The 20,188-nt window shown below is 36.7% G+C and overlaps 1 protein-coding gene across 1 annotated transcript; it reads left to right on the top strand.

The window, feature by feature from the left end:
- The first annotated feature begins 2,436 nt into the window (after positions 1 to 2,436).
- Positions 2,437 to 19,542, top strand: SERTM1 (serine rich and transmembrane domain containing 1). The gene is made up of 2 exons (XM_081952837.1): positions 2,437 to 2,534; positions 16,197 to 19,542. Exon 2 carries the CDS (start codon positions 16,355 to 16,357, stop codon positions 16,676 to 16,678), a length of 324 nt encoding a protein of 107 aa, XP_081808963.1. The 5' UTR covers positions 2,437 to 2,534; positions 16,197 to 16,354; the 3' UTR covers positions 16,679 to 19,542.
- The last annotated feature ends 646 nt before the right edge of the window (positions 19,543 to 20,188 follow it).

The following is a 20,188-nucleotide window of genomic DNA, read 5'->3' on the forward strand; positions in this document are numbered from 1 at the left end:
GGATTTCGATTTTTAAGTCCTGGTATTTTGCGATTTTTACATATTCCTTCTTGGCGACCCTGCTATCACCTGGTATTGCGATATCTATGATTGTAACGTTATTTTTCTCAAGCAGTGTGATGTCTGGTGTATTATGCGCCAGTATTTTATCCATTTGTATGCGAAAATCCCACAAGATCTTGACCATCTGACCCTCGACGACTTTTTCAGGCTTATGTTCCCACCAGTTTGTTGCTGTTTTAATGTTATAATTTTTGCACAAATTCCAGTGGATCATTTGTGCCACTGAATTGTGCTGCATTTTATAGTCAGTCTGCGTGATTTTTTTACAGCAGCTGAGTATGTGGTCAACAGTTTCATCAGCTTCTTTGCAAACTCTACATTTAGCATCATCAGAGGATTTTTCGATTTAGGTCTTAATGGCATTTGTGTGGATAGCTTGTTCTTGCGCAGCCAGGATTAGTGACTCTCTTTCTTTCTTTAATGTACCTGCTGTTAACCATAACCAAGTTTTTTCACTGTCCAATTATTATTATTATTATTATTATTATTATTATTATTATTATTATTATTATTATTATTATTATTGCATCAACAGAAGTGTATCACAGCGGCCAGTTGTTTTGCCGGATTTGGCATTGATTACTAGACGGGCCCCACCCAGGGGCTTAGGACGTCGTAACGTATTTTCATAATATGTGTGCAGATCCAAGCAGTGCAGCCTTTTGCATTTGACTGATGGTGATTTTGTCAATTTTTAACTGTTTTAAATGTAATTCCAGTGCTTTTGGAATAGCACCCAGTGTGCCGATTACCACTGGAATTACCACTGCTGGTTTGTGCCATAATCGTTGGATTTCGATTTTTAAGTCCTGGTATTTCGCGATTTTTTCATATTCCTTCTTGGTGACCCTGCTATCACCTGGTATTGCGATGTCTATGATTGTAACCTTATTTTTCTCAACCAGTGTGATGTCTGGTGTATTATGCGCCAGTATTTTATCCGTTTGTATGCGAAAATCCCACAAGATCTTGACCATCTGACTCTCGATGACTTTTTCAGGCTTATGTTCCCACCAGTTTGCTGCTGTTTTAATATTATAATTTTTGCACAAATTCCAGTGGATCATTTGTGCCACTGAATTGTGCCGCATTTTATAGTCAGTCTGCGCGATTTTTTTTACAGCAGCTGAGTATGTGGTCAACAGTTTCATCAACTTCTTTGCAGAGTCTGCATTTGGCATCATCAGAGGATTTTTCGATTTTGGCCTTAATGGCATTTGTTCGGCTAGCTTGTTCTTGCGCAGCCAGGATTAGTGACTCTGTTTCTTTCTTTAATGTACCTGTTGTTAACCATAACCAAGTTTTTTCACTGTCCACTTTATCTTTTATTTTTTCCAGAAATTGGCCATGCAATGCTTTGTTCTGCCAACTCTCCATTCTTAATTTTATCATATCTTTTTTGTATTCTTGTTTCGTCTGTTGGGCCTTCAATAGATTTTTGTTCTTTACTTCGATTAATAGATGTTCTTGACTTTCTTTTAAATAATCAGCCAGTGCATGTTTTTCTTCTTCAACTATTTGCTTCACTTGTATTATTATTATTATTATTGCATCAACAGAATTGTATCACAGCGGCCAGTTGTTTCGCCGGATTTGGCATTGATTACTAGTCGGGCCCCACCCAGGGATATTATTATTATTATTATTATTATTATTATTATTATTATTATTATTATTATTATTATTATTATTATTATTATTATTATTATTATTATTATTATTATATGATTGTATCACAGCGGCCAGTTGATTCGCCGGATTTGGCATTGATTACTAGTCGGGTCCCACCCAGGGGCCTAGGATTATTATTATTATTATTATTATTATTATTATTATTATTATTATTATTATTATTATTATTATTATTATTATTATTATTATCTACTTTTTAGGTTTGAAATCTTACATTTTCTTGCTAGATTCCCCCCCCCCCCCCCGTTTCTCATTTCTCATGAATTGAACCAACACCATTTCTCGTTTCGTTTCTTTTAACTTTTCTGTTAACTTCAGGTCTAGGGTGAAAAAAGTGAGTCTCGCAGTCATCCTCCAGGAATATTCTGAATTCATCAACAAAGGCTGGGAGGATTTTCTACAAGTTGGCGGTCGGGGGCAGCATGTCTGAAACCCGGGTTCAAAACCCCAAGCAGTGCAAAGCTGACCACTAACCAAGCCTCCGGGTCACATTCCTATGCGGAGCCTAAAGGAAACGTGGGAAGCGAAGCAATCGGCGCCCCGCAGCTCTGGCTTCGGCTCGCCATTCCCGAGCTAGTCGAGGCTGGCGGAAGCGGCTGATTGGATGGAAGCGGCGGTATGGCTCCACCCAGGGAAAAGGCTCGCCGCTCTGACCCGCCCCGCCCCGCCGGCTTTGGCAGCTTCAGCTCGCGGAGCGTGTTGGTGGCTCTCCGGGAAGCGAGCTCCGTCCTGGACGGCGCCCTGCCTTGAAGGAAGCGCGAGAGGGTCCCTGCCGTCAGGTCAGTGGGTAGTGGTGGCTTCCCTTCCTTTTCTCCCTTTCCATCCCTTTCCCTGAACAGGCGTTGCGGGGCGAGCTCGGGGAAAGGGTCTTCGGAACGAATGACCTCCGGCAGCGTCTCTCCCCACCACCCCCTCAATCGCCGTCGCTTCCCGGGGTGGCCGAGAAAGGCGGCTAGCAATTCCAAAGCATTTCTCCACCCAGCGCGGGACCCTGATAGAATTCGCCGATTTCTTCCTTGGAACTTATTCTCAAGTGCAACCGGGATGGGAAATGTATCCCAGGAGCCGTTGGATGCTGTGTAATACTTACTTCGCCAAAATGAAATAAAATAAAATAAAAATGCTCCGGAATGTTCGGCGAGAGTCGATTCCTCATTCGGTGTGAAGAGAAGTGCAGCTTTTAGATGGGAAGTGAATTATTTCGTTTCGTTTTTGACTCCATCCTTTTCTTTTTCCTGTTTTTTTTTTAAAAAATTAATAAAAGCAACGTGGGAGAGCATTGTGCTGTGCCATATTTAATAGGATTTGTAATCCCGCTATTGCCCATCTTTCCACACACCTGCAAAAGCCATCTAAGCATATTGATCCAGGTTGTCATTTTGATGTTACCCGTCCCTCTAGTTCAGGAGACAGCATCTGGGTCCCAAAAAGCCAAGCTCCAGAGACAGCAGCCATACGATTTGCCCTCTGGCTGATGTCTAGAGGGCAAAGAGTTCTGCCAGGGATTTTTGTACCAACTGCAACATGCACAACATGTTAGGGAGCGGCATGGAAATACAGACGACTCTCCATTGCCATCTGTCTCTCTCACACACATGTACCAGCAATTCCAAAGCATCAGAATTGTTTTCCACAGCATGACCAATTTCTCACCAAATGAATTACTTGCAGTGGCTAAACAGATTTGGGCAGTGTATCTGTTAATATTATAGCCATTTCATTTCAAAGCTCAGGATGCAGTTTAGAGCTGGTCTGTCTTGGTTTCTCAGAAGCCACTCTACATTAATTAGCATACTTTTTTAAAAAAAGATGAGTGAAGTGTTTACTTTTAGGAGTCTGTTGTTTTCTCTCGTGTTGAGAGAGATATGCATCATTTGCAGTAGCATCCTATGCTCATCTAGGTGGAAATGTCTATTTCTTCTATTTAAAACAATGTATTGGAATGAACAGTCCTTACGCTGAAATCCTGCCATCTCATACCTAAGATTTAGCATCCTTACACTTAGCTGCGCCTATTGTAAAGCAGATGTGTATAAAATTAAATTAGAAAAAACTTCATTTGGTAGCAGCATGAGCTGCCTTATATTTAATTGCTGGAGATTTTGTTAGGTGATTCATAAATAAATTTGGTCGTCCTCCACTTGTGAAGGTTGTTTCACACATGAGCATTATCAGTGCTACAGCACGATCCTGCAGTGATCCAATGTTGAACATAGATGTGTGAACATCTCTTACAGGGAGCCTAGTTAAAGAGGTAAAAGCATAAAGATCAGTATTAAAATATTGATTTTTCATTTTCATTTTCAATTCTGTAATTAGGAGTGGGTAGTTAAAAAGAACTCAGAAAGAAGAATATGATGAATTTAAAAATAATATTTTTATTTTATTTATTTATTTTTATTTTCTCGAATCTCATTTAAGTTTCTTAAACATGCTTCATGTACTTACAAGGAGTGGAGAGCATGAACTCTGAAAAAAGTTGCAGCGGAATGGAACAGTTGTTTTATTTCAGTATTTTTACATTGATCTAATATGTTAGTTAGAGTGTTATATAAATTATATTACATTATATAAATCAGGTAATTGTTTTAACCGCCGGTCATAACGTAAGTTATATTGTTTAAAGTGTAAAAAGCATTTGGATATTTATGCTTTTAGGCCAGATTTTGTCATTCTCTAAGTAATTATTATCAGCATTTTTGACAATAGTATTAGATAAAAAATCTTCCCCAAACAAAGTATCAGGTAATATTTGCAACTTTACTATAAGGTGTACTTAAAATTCTCCTTGCTTTATCCTAAACAATATTTGTTTTTAAGCTCAAATACTAATTAGATTGTAGTTGATACATAAGTATGGGTTTCCAGTGGCTGTGAATACCTGACAGGCTTGTTATAATTATAATGCATAACAGATTGCAAGATCAAAAATACTTTAGGAAACATTTGAAATTAGCCTTGTGCTGCACTGAAAAATATACTTTTTAATGCATCATTATTGATATAGTATTTCTTTGTAGATTTTCAGTATTTGTATTTTAATTTTCTTAAACTTATTAAATTAGAATCTTATCGATTTAAGACAATCATAAATTAGGAGATTCTGGCCTTTGCATCACAAATGATTCTGTTTCTACATTAAAAATGTATGTTGAAAAAGAAAAAGGAACCAACTAAGTAGTATTTAAAAATACTTCCCATTGCATTAATATGGTAGTATCTAGCATTATTAAAATTGTTTTGGCTACTTGCTCACTTTTTCTTCTGTAATATATTTATATAGCTTCGGAGCTTAATCCAGCTGGCATTTCCAACCTACTTTGGAAGAAAATTGGCAGAAAGGGAGAGAAAAGTAAAAAAATGAAATGTCATTTAAGATGTTTTCATTGCATTATGCCAGAAGCATTACTGCATTATTGTTTTCTAACAACAATAAGAGAATTTATGGAACATGTATCACCCTAGTGTTTGCATTGTGACAGGAAGGATCATGACATTTTCATTCTGTATAAGGAAAATCTTTATATTTCAGTTTTCTAGAAATAACTTCTCAGACTGCTTTTAGTATATTATGTATACTCAGCAGAATTGCACAGTGGCTAAGCAAAGCTTCCCAGCAATTCTGGCGCAGCTGATTTGGTCTATTGAAACCTCATTTAGGATTGTCCTCATAATAAGATCTTGATAAAGAACTCTAATTAGTCTAATTAAGCATCTATCCTTTTTCTATAAAGCATTTGTCTGCCATAATTTCTTGAGATTTAAAGGGTCAAAAGGTAATAGCAGGCAATAAAAGCAGTTTACAGTTGTTGGCTGTTATTGTACAAAGTGGCGTAGAATAAATGGCTGTTAGTAGGAAAACTGCTTCCATACAAGGCAATTCTCTCATCAGTATACATTGTTCTGATTCTAAGCTAACTTGCAAATTAATGTAAACATTTTCAGTCATAGTTACTATGCAAATAACCAAAACATGACAAAAATGCCACATATTTCTCAAAGGAGCTGTCTAATATTTTCATAAAGTTTTCCAAAAACAGCTAGCAGCAAGATGGTTAAGGGAATTTGTATAAAGGTAAAGGAGTCCCTGCAGATTTTACTCTGCTAGTCGTTGCTGACTACAGGGGGCTGTGTTCATTTCCATTTCAAGGCCATTGAGTCAGCACTCTCGGAAGACATTTCGGCAGTCATGTGGCCAGCATGACATCAGAGCACTGTTACCTTCCCACCAAAAGTGTACCTATTTATCTGCTCAAGTTTGTATGCTTTTGAACTGCTAGGTTGGCAGGAGCTGGAGTGAGGACAGGAGCTCACTCCATCGCATGGTGCTTGGGTCTCAAACTTGGGCTGCCGGCTCTCAGGTCAACAAGCTCAGGGTCTTAACCACTGAGCCACCACGCTGCTGTTTGTATAATGATTAAAGGGTAATTTTTAGTTGCATAGAAATCACAGGAAGGAAAGTCAGCACTGAATTGCTGGTGGATGACGGTCCCATGAGCATTTCTAGAGGTGGAATCAGAGTATTGGAGCTGGAGCATGGACACTTCATGGTTGAATGAATGCTTCATGTAACTCATGTTTGTATGGTGTGGAATTAACATGTTATGAAAAGCCAGCTATTGTGTTTTCTTTCAGGGAATCATAATTAAGAAAATAATGACTTAGCATGGCATAAAGGCCCTGACAAACAGGTGACAAAATCTGAATCAATCTTGGTGGCTATAAGGAGGAGAAATTTGGGGTATGGACGGACTAGCAGACTTGAGAGATAATAGAGATAGGTAGGCCCAGTCTGTGAAGCTGCCAAGACCGCTTATTTCAATTTTCCCTTGGGACTTTACAGGTATAGTGCATTCAGCATTCCAGATATTTAAATAGTATGGTGGTTAACATATTTATGGTCTCCAGCTTTTGCTGTCTGATGATCTAAACTTTTTTACAAGAGGAGGAACCCATTATGGGACTTTGGCCAACAATGGAGTTGATTTGAAATCATTGATCCATCTGTATCATTGAAGGTAAAGGTGGTCTCTACACTGTAGAACTAAGACTCTCAGCTTAGGCTATAGTAAGCTGGGCAGGAAATACTTTTCTTAAGCTATCCATTTTCTGATGCTCATTTAAGTTACTGTAATGCACTATACTTTGACATTTTGGTTACATTCCAAGTACAACTGTAAGATTAATTTCTTTCTATGCAGGCCCCAATCGTCACATGATTTAGAAGCTATTTCTGGGTATTTTTACCAAATGAATATGACACTATTGCAGGAGAGAAGCTAGTTGTTGTTGTCGTAGTAGTAATGTCCCAGCTACCGAATGTCCTCTTTAAATGCCTCTCTCTTGGCATCAAATGAAGATCAGTTCATTTTCTCAGCTTGTTGAATTGTTTCAGCTTTCAGCTAGTTTTACTGTGTGATTTGTGTCTTTAGGCTGCACTCTGCTGTGCAGCCTAAAGACACAAATCACACAGTAAAACTAGCTGAAAGCTGAAACAATTCAACAAGCTGAGAAAATGAACTGATCTTCATTTGATGCCAAGGTTCAACTTCTGATGTCTCCAGGCAGCCTGGAGAAATGCATCTCTGAAATCATGCAGAGCTGCTGGCATTGTGTCATCGGAACTGGACTAGATGGAAGAATGGTTTAACTCAATAAAAGAGCTTCCCTGACATTTCATCTTCTTTATTGCCTTCTTAAAACACATGTACTTTTATTTGAACATTCAACTTCATTAAACGTGCATTTTGTGCTTGTTAAATATTTTTCCTTTGTATATATCTTTTCAAATGTTACATTATTGAATTATTAGTTGCATTAGCAGTCCTTAATATTTTTATAATGCCTTAAATGTCATATAGTAGCCCAGAAATCTTCTGGATAAATCCAAAATATCTGCATTTTATACGGCAGGAAGAAAAATTTATAGTCCCTGTTAGGAAGTTGCCAGAATTATTTATGATGCATTTTGTGCCACAGGTGAATATGATATCCGAATGCTTCATCACGTGTCAAATTATATGCAACCACTCCATGCCAGTCTGAACATTCAGAATGATACAGTTTCAATGCTTGCAATAAGACAGAATCATTGAGTTGGAAAGGACCATGAAGGCGTACTAACTTTCCTTTCACGTGTACTAACTCCCAAATAAAATGCATTTTTGTGTTGCTGGTCCAAAGAGATTTACATTTATTCTTTACTACAGATAGTTCTTGATGTGGGGTGTTTGTTAAGAGATTTACGTTAAGTTGTTAAGTGTTGTTGGCTTCCGGTTGCTAAGTGAGCACATGATTTCATGACCTTTTTTGCCACATTTGTTAAGAGACTCACTGTGGCCATTCAGGAGACATCACGGGACTCTGACTTGCAATCTTTCCTGCCAGTCTCCCTATTGACTGTCAGAGGTATCTTATCCAACCTTTGATGACTTGTAGGTATTCTCAGTAATTTTTTTTTGTATTGTAAAATTTTATTGGTTTTTTACAAGTGTTTTGAGGAAAAAGGTAAACAGGTATAGAAAATTTTGACAGCTACATCATGCGGAAGATAGAAATCCCCCCATATCTCACAATTTTTACAAAAAAGAAAAAGAAAACATCAAAATGTGAATAAACATTGGCAGCTTTTTGTTTTTACATTCAATCATCAATATATTCAATCATCTTTTGTATCACTTCCAAAAATTACATTATAACAACAATTGCAATAATGTTTCAACTCATCTTTGTGACCTGAGTCTTCTGAGTGTTGCAACCTCCCCCCTGTCTGCTGGCAGAGCCGCGGCCCCTCCCTCCTTCATATCTTGTGTACTGTCCCCTGTTTCATCTAGGAGGGCACTGTGTTTCTTAATAAAGGCCTCCGCCTCCACAACTGTGTTAATTCTAATTCTACTGCCCTCCCAGAAAATCAGCATTCCTTCTGGCAATAGCCATCTAAACCAGATTCCATTATTATATAATTTCTTTGCTAAAGAGGAATATTTCTTCCTCTTATCTCTTACCTTCTTTGGAATCTGTTTAAGAATGGTTATTTCTTTGTCTTTATATTTTAGTGGTCCCACCCTTTGAGCTCCTAAGACCTCATCTCTTGTAATCTTTCTAAGAAATTTGACATGTATTTCCCTTGGCACGTTGTGTGTTCTAGCGTATGCTGAGTTAATTCTATAGATCAAATCAATATCCCACCATAGCTGTTGTTTATCTCTTTTAATATATTCTGCTAAGATTGTGGTCATGATCTCCTTGAGATCTTTATTCTCTGTTTCTGGCAAGTTTTGAAATCTAAGAAAAAAAGACATTCTCTCAAATTCCATCTTTATCATATGATTTTCAAATTCTACATTCCCCTTCTGGGTTATCTTAACCTCTTCCCTCAGCCCAGTCGCGCCCTCCTCCAGCACACCTATTCTCTGTTTATTTTGTGTTGTTTGTTGTTGCATTTCTCTGAGCTCATCAGTTAAATCTGCCAGTTGCTTTTTCAGTTCGTCCTGTCCCTTTATAATAGTTTGAAACATTTGCTCAACGGATAATCTCTTTGAGCTCTCTTCAGTCGCTTTAGGTTGTAAAAATGAAGCCAGTGGTGTCTTTTGGGTGACCGGGCTGGACGTAGAAGATGTTGGGGCTGAAGATGGCTCGCCAGGCAGTAATTTTTTAGGACCCATATCAAGTTCAGAGATAACTATAAGTCTGCACAAAGAAATGGCGTCTGTGGAAAGACACAACTGGGAAAAGTCAAAAGGCAAGCAAATCCAGAGGAGAGCGTTGGTCTCTAAACAGCTCCAAGCCAGGTGATATAAATCAAGTGATCCAAATCCAAGGGAGATACGTGCAAGGAGAGGCTCCTGGAGATCTCTAGGGTGTGATGTAATACAAAGCCAGAAATTCTTTCTAAAGGGAAGCTTCATTCATAAGTGCAAGAAGGAGGAAGTTGGCCATCTTGGCTCCGCCTTCACAGAAGATCAGAAAGCAACGTCCAAAGTTTCCATAAAATAGTTTAAAAGAATCAACTCAGCAGTCCTCCTTTGCAATTGTAGCAAGAAATCATCCTCCCATTGCTTAGAGGAAGAGAAAGTAACTTTTAACTCTCTCTCTTCCGAGAGAGAGGGATTTTCCAATTGCCGCTTTTCCGAGGGGGTTTGTGAAACCCCCCCTCCAGTCTTAACACTTCCAAAGATTGAAAGCAGAGTTTAAGAAAGGCTGCTGTTCATCAATTGAGTAGTTAAAAAGGAGATTGAGGGAAACTTCCCACCTCACCGCATTTCAGCTGTAACGTCCAATTAGTTATTTCCTTCCAGGCGCCGCTCGGCGAAGGAGCGCTGCTGCGCACCCCCCATGCTTCCCGGCTCCTGGGGCGAAGCTGGAGACCCCCCTGCGGCCGCCGCCAATCCAGGGGGTCCCAACAAGCCGCCCTACGGCAGGGATCTCCTCCAAGGCTCCCTGTGCTCCCCCCAAGCTTAAGGGGAACCCACCGAGAAGACGAGCAGCGGACGCGAACGTCCGTCGCCTTCGGGGACCGGAAGTAGTTTCCGGTATTCTCAGTAATTTTGATTTGGGTTTGCTCTCCAACATTATGCAACTGCTTTTCATAGTCTTCTGCTAAAACAGTTCTATACATTTCATTTTAACTAGAGTGAATGAACAGATTTTTATCCCAAAGTATGTTGCTGCATGGTTTTGTTTTTGTTTTTCATTTTGTATTCCAGGACCAGCTCATGTAATCATTCAGGCAATTGTTGTCTCAGCTGTGATTGAAAACTGCCATGCTGCTTGCAATGTTGGAAACAAATATTCAAATGCAGTGAAAAGAATTTGTTAAAGAGACTTATAGGGCATGAAGAAGAAAAGAAGCAAAAGGGAAGAATTTATATTCGTTTCATATATTGACAATGATGCACACATTCATTCTTAGTGAATTTCATTGGTTGAAAATAGAAACAATGAAGTGAAAACTGGAAGTGGTTTGGGAAATGATTTGAAGCATCTGGGGAATAGATTGCGTGTATATTGCGTGCATGGTGAATTGTAGCTTTCTATTATATGAAGTGAGGCTTCCATAATTAAACTTGAAAGTATCATCAGTTTCCAGTTCTAAAATAGAGGGTGTAGTTGAGTTCCATTATCTTTAATTTTTTTGGAATGGTACTCTGCACTAATAAATGCAATTATCCAGAGAGTTCGATATGAATGATGTATTATGCAGTAGCTCTTGTTACATCAGATATTTTTCTTTATTACATTTGGGCCAATTTTAGGGTTAAGTGATTCCAAGACAAAAGGGATAAAAGCGTTATAATGAGGGATTCAAATCCAGCCCCAGAGAATTGTTATCTGATTCTAAATATGTTTACAGCATAAAACATTGCAGCTTACAGAGATACTACCAGGAAATTTGGGAGAAAAATCTATAGGCTTATTTATGAGTTGATCTTCCCTACACTCAAATATAGTCATTTCATATAAGATATGCCTATACCTTGGCAAATTTAAGGTGTGTGGAATTCAATTTCCAGAATTCCACAGCCAGCATCAAGAACCACACATCTTAAAGTTGCCAAGTTGAAAAATACTAGTTGATGTCCATAGTACCTCTAACTCTCACTCCAGGATCTGCCTTAGATTTTTCAACAGAATTTCCAGTCCTATAAACCTGTCAAGAATCTGTTTTGCTTTACTCATATTGAACTTCAGCATATCATTCTCAGATAACTTGTTTACTTTTCAGTCTGCCTGGGAGTATTGAGATTTGCACTCTGCAGTAAAGCTATAATAATGTTTATATTATTGACATTAGTAACATTTATACTTCAATGTGACTTGAAAAATTATCTCCCATATCTTAATGGATATCCACAATCAAGCAGTTTTGGAGTATGTGCTTCATACGTATCACCAATTTTCCTTTATTGTGAATATTGCTTTTTGTTCTCGTTACGGTAAAATCAGTAGTTGTCCTTAATTTTCATTAAAGATGCATGAATTTATAGCTTTTGTTTACTGAATACTTGAAAATTGCTAGAATGATAAATATATACATTGTTCAAAACTCAGGCAGAGACTCCCTTCATCTGTCTTGCTAAATTCCCAAAGTTAATTAAAAATTTATAGTAGCTGTTGTGCAAATTCTGCAATTGTCAATCAGGCCGCTGGCGCTTCTTATACAGAGAAGTTAAAAACTTATGTAAAACTCAAATAGTCACTGTTCCTTTCTGAATTTAATAAGCTAGAAAGAAACCAAGGAATTTTATTTCATGTAATTTTAAAACCAGGGACTGTAAGGAGTCATTTAGACTAATGTTCAGTTCTTGGTTGTATGCCAGAACAGATGGCTGGCTAGATTTTTCTGAAATATAACCAATGAAATAGATCCCACCACCTCATTGGAAAATCTGTTCTGTTATTAACTATTTAAAGATGGTCTATGTAATTTGGGATCTACTAGACATTAGCCAGCAAAAGCCAACCCAAAGGTGCTTTTTCAGGAGGCAACTGGACTCCTTTTATTTTGAAGACATTTTTCTTTTGAAGAAAAAACAAACAAACAAACAAGTAAAGGCCAGTTGCCTCCCGAAAAAGCACCTTTGAGACAACCATGACTTGGATGACTGAAAATCTCTACAGACATTGAATTGGCACATGCTAATCTTCTTAGAGGAAATGCCATCACTGGGATTGCTAGACTTATTTTATGCAGTACAAAATCATATAGCTTGGAATGTTCCTAGATTCACTACTTAATTTGTTTATTTGTTTGTTTTAAAAAAAATATCCTGGAGGACCAAAGTTACTTGGTATTAATGCAGATTTGCTACAAAATGCAATTAAGCAGTTTTAACAGTTAGAAAAAAGAATGAAAAGTATTGGAATACTTTTGTAGATGTGAGAAATGCTGATAGAATTCTCCAGTAGATTCATCAGATTTTAGTCTGATCCTGATTGGAAGGGGATAGGGCAAGACTTGATAGTATAGCAAATTACTTGCACTGAGAACTTCTTTTCCAGGCAAAATGCTAACTTGTACTGTATTTCAAGGTATTGATTACCATCTTTAAAGCGCTCCATGGCATAGGACCTAGTTATCTGCAGGATCGCATCCTACCACACACGTCCCTGCGACCTATCCGCTCACACAGGGAGGGACTCCTTCTGGTGCCGTCCGCTAGGCAATGCCAGCGGGCGACACCTAGGAGTAGGTCCTTCTCTGTGATGGGCCCAACCCTCTGGAATGACCTCCCCCCTGATATTCGAACTACCACCGACCTCCGTTCCTTCCGTCAAAAATTAAAGACTCACCTATTTCAATCAGCTGGCCTGGCACTCTCTTAGTTTTACCTCCTGGGGATATATTTTAATTGGGTTTGGGTATTTTAATTGGGGATGTTTTTAGGGTTTTTATGGTATATTTATTTCTTGTACAGCCTTATCTCCTCCACCCAAATGTATTTAACTGTTTTATATTATTGTATTTTTATCTGCATTTGACTGTACACCGCCCCGAGTCCCTTTTTGGGAGAGGGGGCGGTTTAGAAATCCAATAAATAAATAAATAAATAAATAAATAAATAAATAAAATTTCAGTACACAATTTGTGGACATGCTTTGCAAATCAGTAAGTTGTATTTTCACAGAGACAGGTGGATAAATAGAGAGAATCGAAGTATGCAGATAGGAATGAGTTACACGAAAATGTAAGATAATTTATGTCACTGTGCAGACAAGGTTATCTGAATGAACATCCAATTTATTGCAGTAGTAGAAGAGTGACGTAATCCCATCAGAACCTTATTTCAGATTCTCATATCTGGATCATATCTAACTTTTAAATGCTATTTATTCTCTTTAGATATATTAAATGAAAAATTCAGTTTTGCCTGCATTCTTTGAATATGTTTCCTCAATTATGCCTTAATATACAGATATTCAAATATATGTAATTCAAAGAATGGTTGCATATAAATGTTTCAGCTTCCTAGGTAATTGCAAAGAGAAAACTGCCACTTAAAAACAAAATAAGGCTTTATTTTTATTGCACTGTCAACTCATTTCATATTTCGTGGATAAGATTTATCAACGTAGTATAAAAAGAAAATAAAGCAAAACATTACCAAGTAGATGTGAAGTAGTATCAAATAGTATAACACAAGGAGAACTATTGTATTGCTTTGTTTCAATTGTTGATTGGAAAATTGGATAAACACATAGTAACAGATACAGGGGCAATGGGATATTATCCAGCTAATTCAGAATTCCATATGGTAAACCATTGATACCATATCAATACTTACTTTCCAAATGCAATGTTTCCCACCCCTGATGTTTTAGATAGTCAACAACCTTTAAAACTTAGCCCAAACTACTGTTTGCTATTAGGAAGTTTTCGCTAATATTCAGCTACAATCTGTAGAATAAATCATTCCCTATATTATACTCTGAAGTCTTAATTTTCTTTTGTGTTTACATCCTTCCAGTATTTGAAGAGATCATAAGCTTCTTTCAGTATTGTTTCTTCAGTGTGAAATAGGCCCAGATCTTTCAACTTGCATTACATTAAAATCAAATATTGCTTTGTTTGAATAACGTTAATACAGTAATTAAAATAATACTATTGAATAAATAATAAAAGCAGCAGCCAGAGAAATTAAAAAGTTGCTAGGCAAATATGCATTCTTAAAATAAACATGTAAATATAGTAACAGGCCTGGATGAAGATGAATAATTTTACCTAGCACCTTACTAAGAACAGCATTTTAGAGTGGCAGAATAATGACGGAGTGGTATGTCACATTTGCTCCCCAATTGTATGCATACCATGTTTAAATGTCTTTTGCATTGCCTGCAGTAAGATTTCTCTACTTTGTAGCTTACTATTCTTTTCTGTTTTGCACACTTGTGCTTAAATAAAATCATTTGCAGTATATTCTCTTTTCCCTGAAAAGCAGTACAAGTGGTCCCTTGTTAATGACACAATTGAGACCGGAATTTCTGTTACTAAGTTACAGGGACATAAAGCATGATGTCATGTGATTGTGTCACTTTGTCACAAAACCTTTGGTGCTATTTGCCATGGTTAAGTGAATGCCATGCTGTCATTAAGCAATGATGAAGTTGTCATCATTTCTGCCAACTTCCCCACTGATTTTGCTTGTAGGAAGCTGGCAAAGGAGGTCACAAATGGTGATCTCATGACCATGGGACACTGCAACCGATGAAAGTGTGAGGACTGGTTATAAGTACCACTCACCATTATAAATTCAAATAGTTGCTAAGTGAGGAACAATTGTAAATTATCCTATAAGAGCAGCAGATTACAATAGCTATACTTTCCTCAGGTCCCAAAATATACGAAACTATTAGGGTTTTAAGTGAATGTTTTTTTGTCTCTCTGAATGCATTGAATGTTTCAATGAAAATTAGTCCAATGAAAATTAGGCATATTATTATCATTTCTTGTTAAGCATCACATGATTTTTTAAAAACCAGTACAGGGTACTTAAAGAATCCAAAGAGAAGTGTAATTAAAAACACAATGAAAAGCATTCTGAAAACTCCAACCCAAACCTAACTATAAAAGACCACAAAGAAAGCCAACATTTAATCAACTTTAGCAGCAAGAGACCAATTACACATGAAACCTTTGCTTAAATTAAAATGTTTACACTTAGAGGATTAAGACACCCTCTACATAAAAGCAAAAAGTTCTATACTGCATTTAGTGCTTATAGATCAGCCATCAATTTCCATGCAGATTATCTCCATGAAAACAATGAGTTCTTACTTGGGTTTATACTAAAGCAAAAGACATTCAAAGTTATTTTTGGTGTTTTCTAAGTGATATTAATTTGATAAGGTCCTGTTAATCCTTGTGGTCAGTGGGTCTGTCCGTTTCCTTTAAGTATCTCTCAACCGGAGATAATATTTCTATCATTCTAATATGATGATGAGAGATGTAGACAAAGATTTGAAGAGCAACATCATGTTTGGAACAAGAATAAATAATGTAGCTTCAAAATCATAAACCAATGCATTGAATTAGCATTTGATTGATCAAAAAAGCCATTCTCAAATATCTCAGAAAATTCAAAGAAATGTGCTAATTGATTTGTAGTTCTATATTTATATTTAACAAAAAAAAATTACCAGATCAGTACTAAATAATAGCATTATAGAAATCAATTTATCATGGGTTAATTGCAAGATATACAGCAGTATGCACAACTCAGGTTCTCAGTCTTTATTATCTACTAAATTACTTCCATGGTTGTAAATGTAAAATATGTACTCAAAACATCCATGCCTGTTTTTTTTTCATTGTAATCTACATGAAATATATTGTATATATAACAATAGATCATTTCAAAATAATATTTAATGAAACTGTCAACAGAAATTAATATTTAAATGCTATTGCTTCATTGTCTCCTTCAATTTTTATCTCTTTACAGCACCAAGACATAAGATGCTGTTAAAAACTGCTAGAAGGATTTAATCACTACTAAAATGGTTCAAGATGGCACAAGTTTTACAGAATTTTTTTTGACTATATTAAGTCTTTTCCATTGTGTCACTAAACACACATTTTAATTAATACTTTTTTAAAAAAATGTCAGAACTCAACTCCACATCTGGATTGATAACAAATATTGAAAATGGAACTTTTTTGGAGCTGTACCCCACCTCCCTCTCAACATCCATGGATTCACCTTCCAATCGAATGTCAAACGTCTATGTTTATGTTTCAATCTTTCTTAGCCTCCTGGCATTCCTTCTTTTGCTGTTAATTATTGCACTTCAGAGATTGAAAAACATCATCTCCTCTAGCTCCTCCTATCCAGAATACACCAGTGATGCTGGCAGTTCCTTTACAAATTTAGAAGTCTGTAGCATTTCTTCCCAGAGATCAGCTTTTTCAAACCTTTCATCCTAAGAAGCCAAGGAAGGAAATCTATTGTGCATGGAATAGCATCTTAGTCCAGGTCTTCAACGTGGTCGGAAGACTAAGGCATGCAAGATTTTTCAGAGAAGAGATGGTATCTTAACTTTTCCGCTTACGGTCACATATTGAGTTATGCCTCTAATAGTCTTGGAATTTTGTAGTGTTTTTCCCAGCCCCATCTGAAGATAATGAAAAGTACATTCTTTCTCAAGTCAACCTGCTCCTTAAGTGATTATAAGAAAGCAGCTGTTATTTTCTCAATAACATTAGAAAAACTGTTTGCCTTTGACCTTGTTCCAAGATTTCTTTTCGACTTCCCAGCCCAGCTTATGATTCTGAGATCTTTGGTGGTCTCTCATCAAAGTACTACCCAGGTTAAATGCTATTTAGGATTTCAAGATTATCCATGTTTTAAAGGTGCTACCACCTGCTTTAAAGGAGATACAGCTATTTAAACTGTACATGGGAATATCTGGCTTCCTGCTTCGGTTACCGATCTCAAAGCTCTAGGATGTTTAATTATACTCCATAGCAAGACCATTCTGCTACGCAAGCAAGACAATTTTCCTGTAAATGTGAAACAAAGAAAGAAAGCTAGTATAAAATTTAGTTAATAGTCATATTCCTGTAATTTTCCCTACACTGCCTGATCTTTATATTTTAGTGGAACAATTATAATTAATGTATGTACTAATCACTTCAGACTTACTGCATTTGTTGGATTTGTAGAATTACATACTTTTCTAGATTATGAATCTTCAATGTAATATCCTTTTCAATATGTTCTGTGATTATCTATTTAATTTTATTTTCAAAAAAGAAAGAAAGAAAAAAGAAGATAGGGAAGGGAAGCTAACCTAATGTGAAACTGGTATTTCCAACAATATCCCAGACAGCGGTCCTGCAGAAAGAGATGTTAAAAAAAAGTGAACAGGATGGCTATACCATGTCAGTATTGGTAGTCCTTGACTTACGACCACAATTGGGACCAGAATTTGTTGCTCTGCAAGGCAGTTGTTAAGTGAGTTACACTTGATTTTATGACCTTTTTCTCAATTGTTAATTGAACCACTGCAGTTTTAAGTGAATCATTAAATGTATCCAGCTTCCCCCATCGACTTTGCTTTTCAAAAGTTTGCTGGGAAGGATGCAAATAGTGAACCTGGGATACTGCAACTGTCAAATGTTTGCAAATTCTGATCATTGTGCTACAATAGTTGTAAGTGTGAATACTGGTCATAAGTCACTTTTTTTCAATGCCGTTGCAACTTTAAACAGTTGCTAAATGAATGGCCATAAATCAAGGACTACCTATAGACTGCCAAATACATAATGTACATTAAAAGGGGCAAGACTTTGATAACATGATTGTGGCTATTTTGACTTTTTTAAATCCCCCCCCCTCCCACCATGTAAATGCCTGGCCACAATAAATAAATATATTTGATGTAGAATTTAAAAATGCAACTTCCAAAAACAGGTAGGCAGGCTAAAAATCATGAATGATTGTGAGCAATTATTATTTATTAAAGATTTTTTTGTTGAAACTTCAAACTTCCTTTGTGTTTGTTATATACGAGGTGTCATGAAGGATATGCTTTGGAATAGGCCAAGACAAAAGCCTAATTTTACATCTATTCACTATTACTCCAAGTACAATTTTACCTTCCTAAATGGACTTAAGGACAAGCTGGGGTTTCTTTGTGTGTGTGTGTGTTTGCGTGTGTGTTTTCTGAGCCCACTTCCCAAATATGTGCACTTCCCAGAATTCTCAGCAAAGATGATGCTGACTGGGAAATTCTGAGAATTACAGGTCTGGAGGACACCCAAGTTGGGAATGTTGAACTAGACAATATCTTAAGCGTAGGTGTTTCTGGTTGGGTTCAAAATTGGCCAAGTTATGGAGTGTGTTTTTGTTACATCACAGCACTCCCTTCCCATGACTTAAGTATTTGCACTCAGTGTTGATGTATCTGTCTAAAAAGCCAAGGTTTGCATCTTCTTCTTTTTTAATTAAAATTTATATTGGATGCCTATGATTCTAAGGTGAGTGGCAAGGATGGTAAGGAAGTCCTGGAGCAGCAATTGAAAAATCTGGGTATATTTGATTGGAGAAAATAAGAAGAAAGAAGCCTGAAAGTTCTTGTAAATATCTTTATGTGAAGGACTATAAAAAAAATGGAAACTCGCTGTTCTTTTTTGCTTCTGCAAGCAGAGCAGAAGTTGGATTGCTTCAGTGAGCAGGATGTAACCTGCAGAGAAGCAGACTTAGCTGAAGTAGCTGAACATTCAGAAAAGCTACGGTACCTAATAAAAAGAGCTATCCAAGAGCAAAGCATATTTCTTATATTGAGACATTTAAGCATAGATTGGACTAATTGGAACATCATTTCCCCACCTCCCCCCATCAGACTTGACCTAGCCCTGCTGACCTTTTGCAAGGCATTAAAAATTTGGTTTTGCCATCATTGCCATCAAGCCTGGGGCTCTAATACTATGGGTGAGCCCATTTCGTAGTTATTTGGAGTGTGCAATGTTACAACTGTTCTCTGCTGCTATTTTATGCTATTTATATTTGCTTATCACTTTAATTATTTTTACTGGTTTTTGTTCTGTTTTAATTGTTAGCTACCCAGTCATTAATATGACATGGCCAGCCATATAAATTAAAGCAATAACTTGAGAACCTCATTTAGAATCTTGCCATCCGGATGAAAATCCTAATGAAGATGCTTCAAAGATTTTAAAATTATTTTTGTATCTTAATTTATACCCTACTTTCAGACACTGCTATATGCTAACACTATACAAAATGCTTTGGGATATTTCATTAGAATTTTTTTTTCATTAAGAATGAATGTATTAATTCCAGTCTCTTAAATATTCCAACTGAAATTTTATGTATTAAAAATAAACAATATGTTAATGATTTCCACGTTTTTTTTTTAATTTCATGAACTGAAAATACTTTCTTGGTCAAAAATGAAACAGCCAGTTTCATTTGTGAGGAAGAAAATTATAGAGAGAAGTTAAACAATGAAAAGAACAATACTGGTAGCATTTAAAAGTAAGATTGAATTTCCTATAATTGGTTCCCTACTCCTTGTTAGGAAAACTCAAAAGCAGCAGATGTTGCTTAATTTGTTTACAAGAAAACAAAAAACATTTATTGAGGATAATTGTACCTCCTAATGCAATATAAAGGAAAGAAAGGAGACTGAGAAAAGGAGCAAGCATTTAACCCTTCATGGCTCATACACCCTTGCAGAGCTCAAGACCGTTTGAAGTATCTTCAAACATTTTTCTCCAAATTGTTCCTGCAGTCAAATCAAAGGATGTTATCAGGAACTTCAGAAGTCAGTTTTTTTAATCAATGCCCCTTTCTTTGGAACTTTGTCATCCTGAGATCTGTATGATCCTAGCTCTTACATACATTCTGTGGTTTATGGTATTTATTTTTAACTGTTGTCCTTGATGTAGAAATGGAATCAATGGTGGATT

The sequence above is a fragment of the Natrix helvetica genome, assembly GCF_964273705.1.
Source record: "Natrix helvetica genome assembly, chromosome: 4".
NCBI lineage: Eukaryota > Metazoa > Chordata > Lepidosauria > Squamata > Natricidae > Natrix > Natrix helvetica.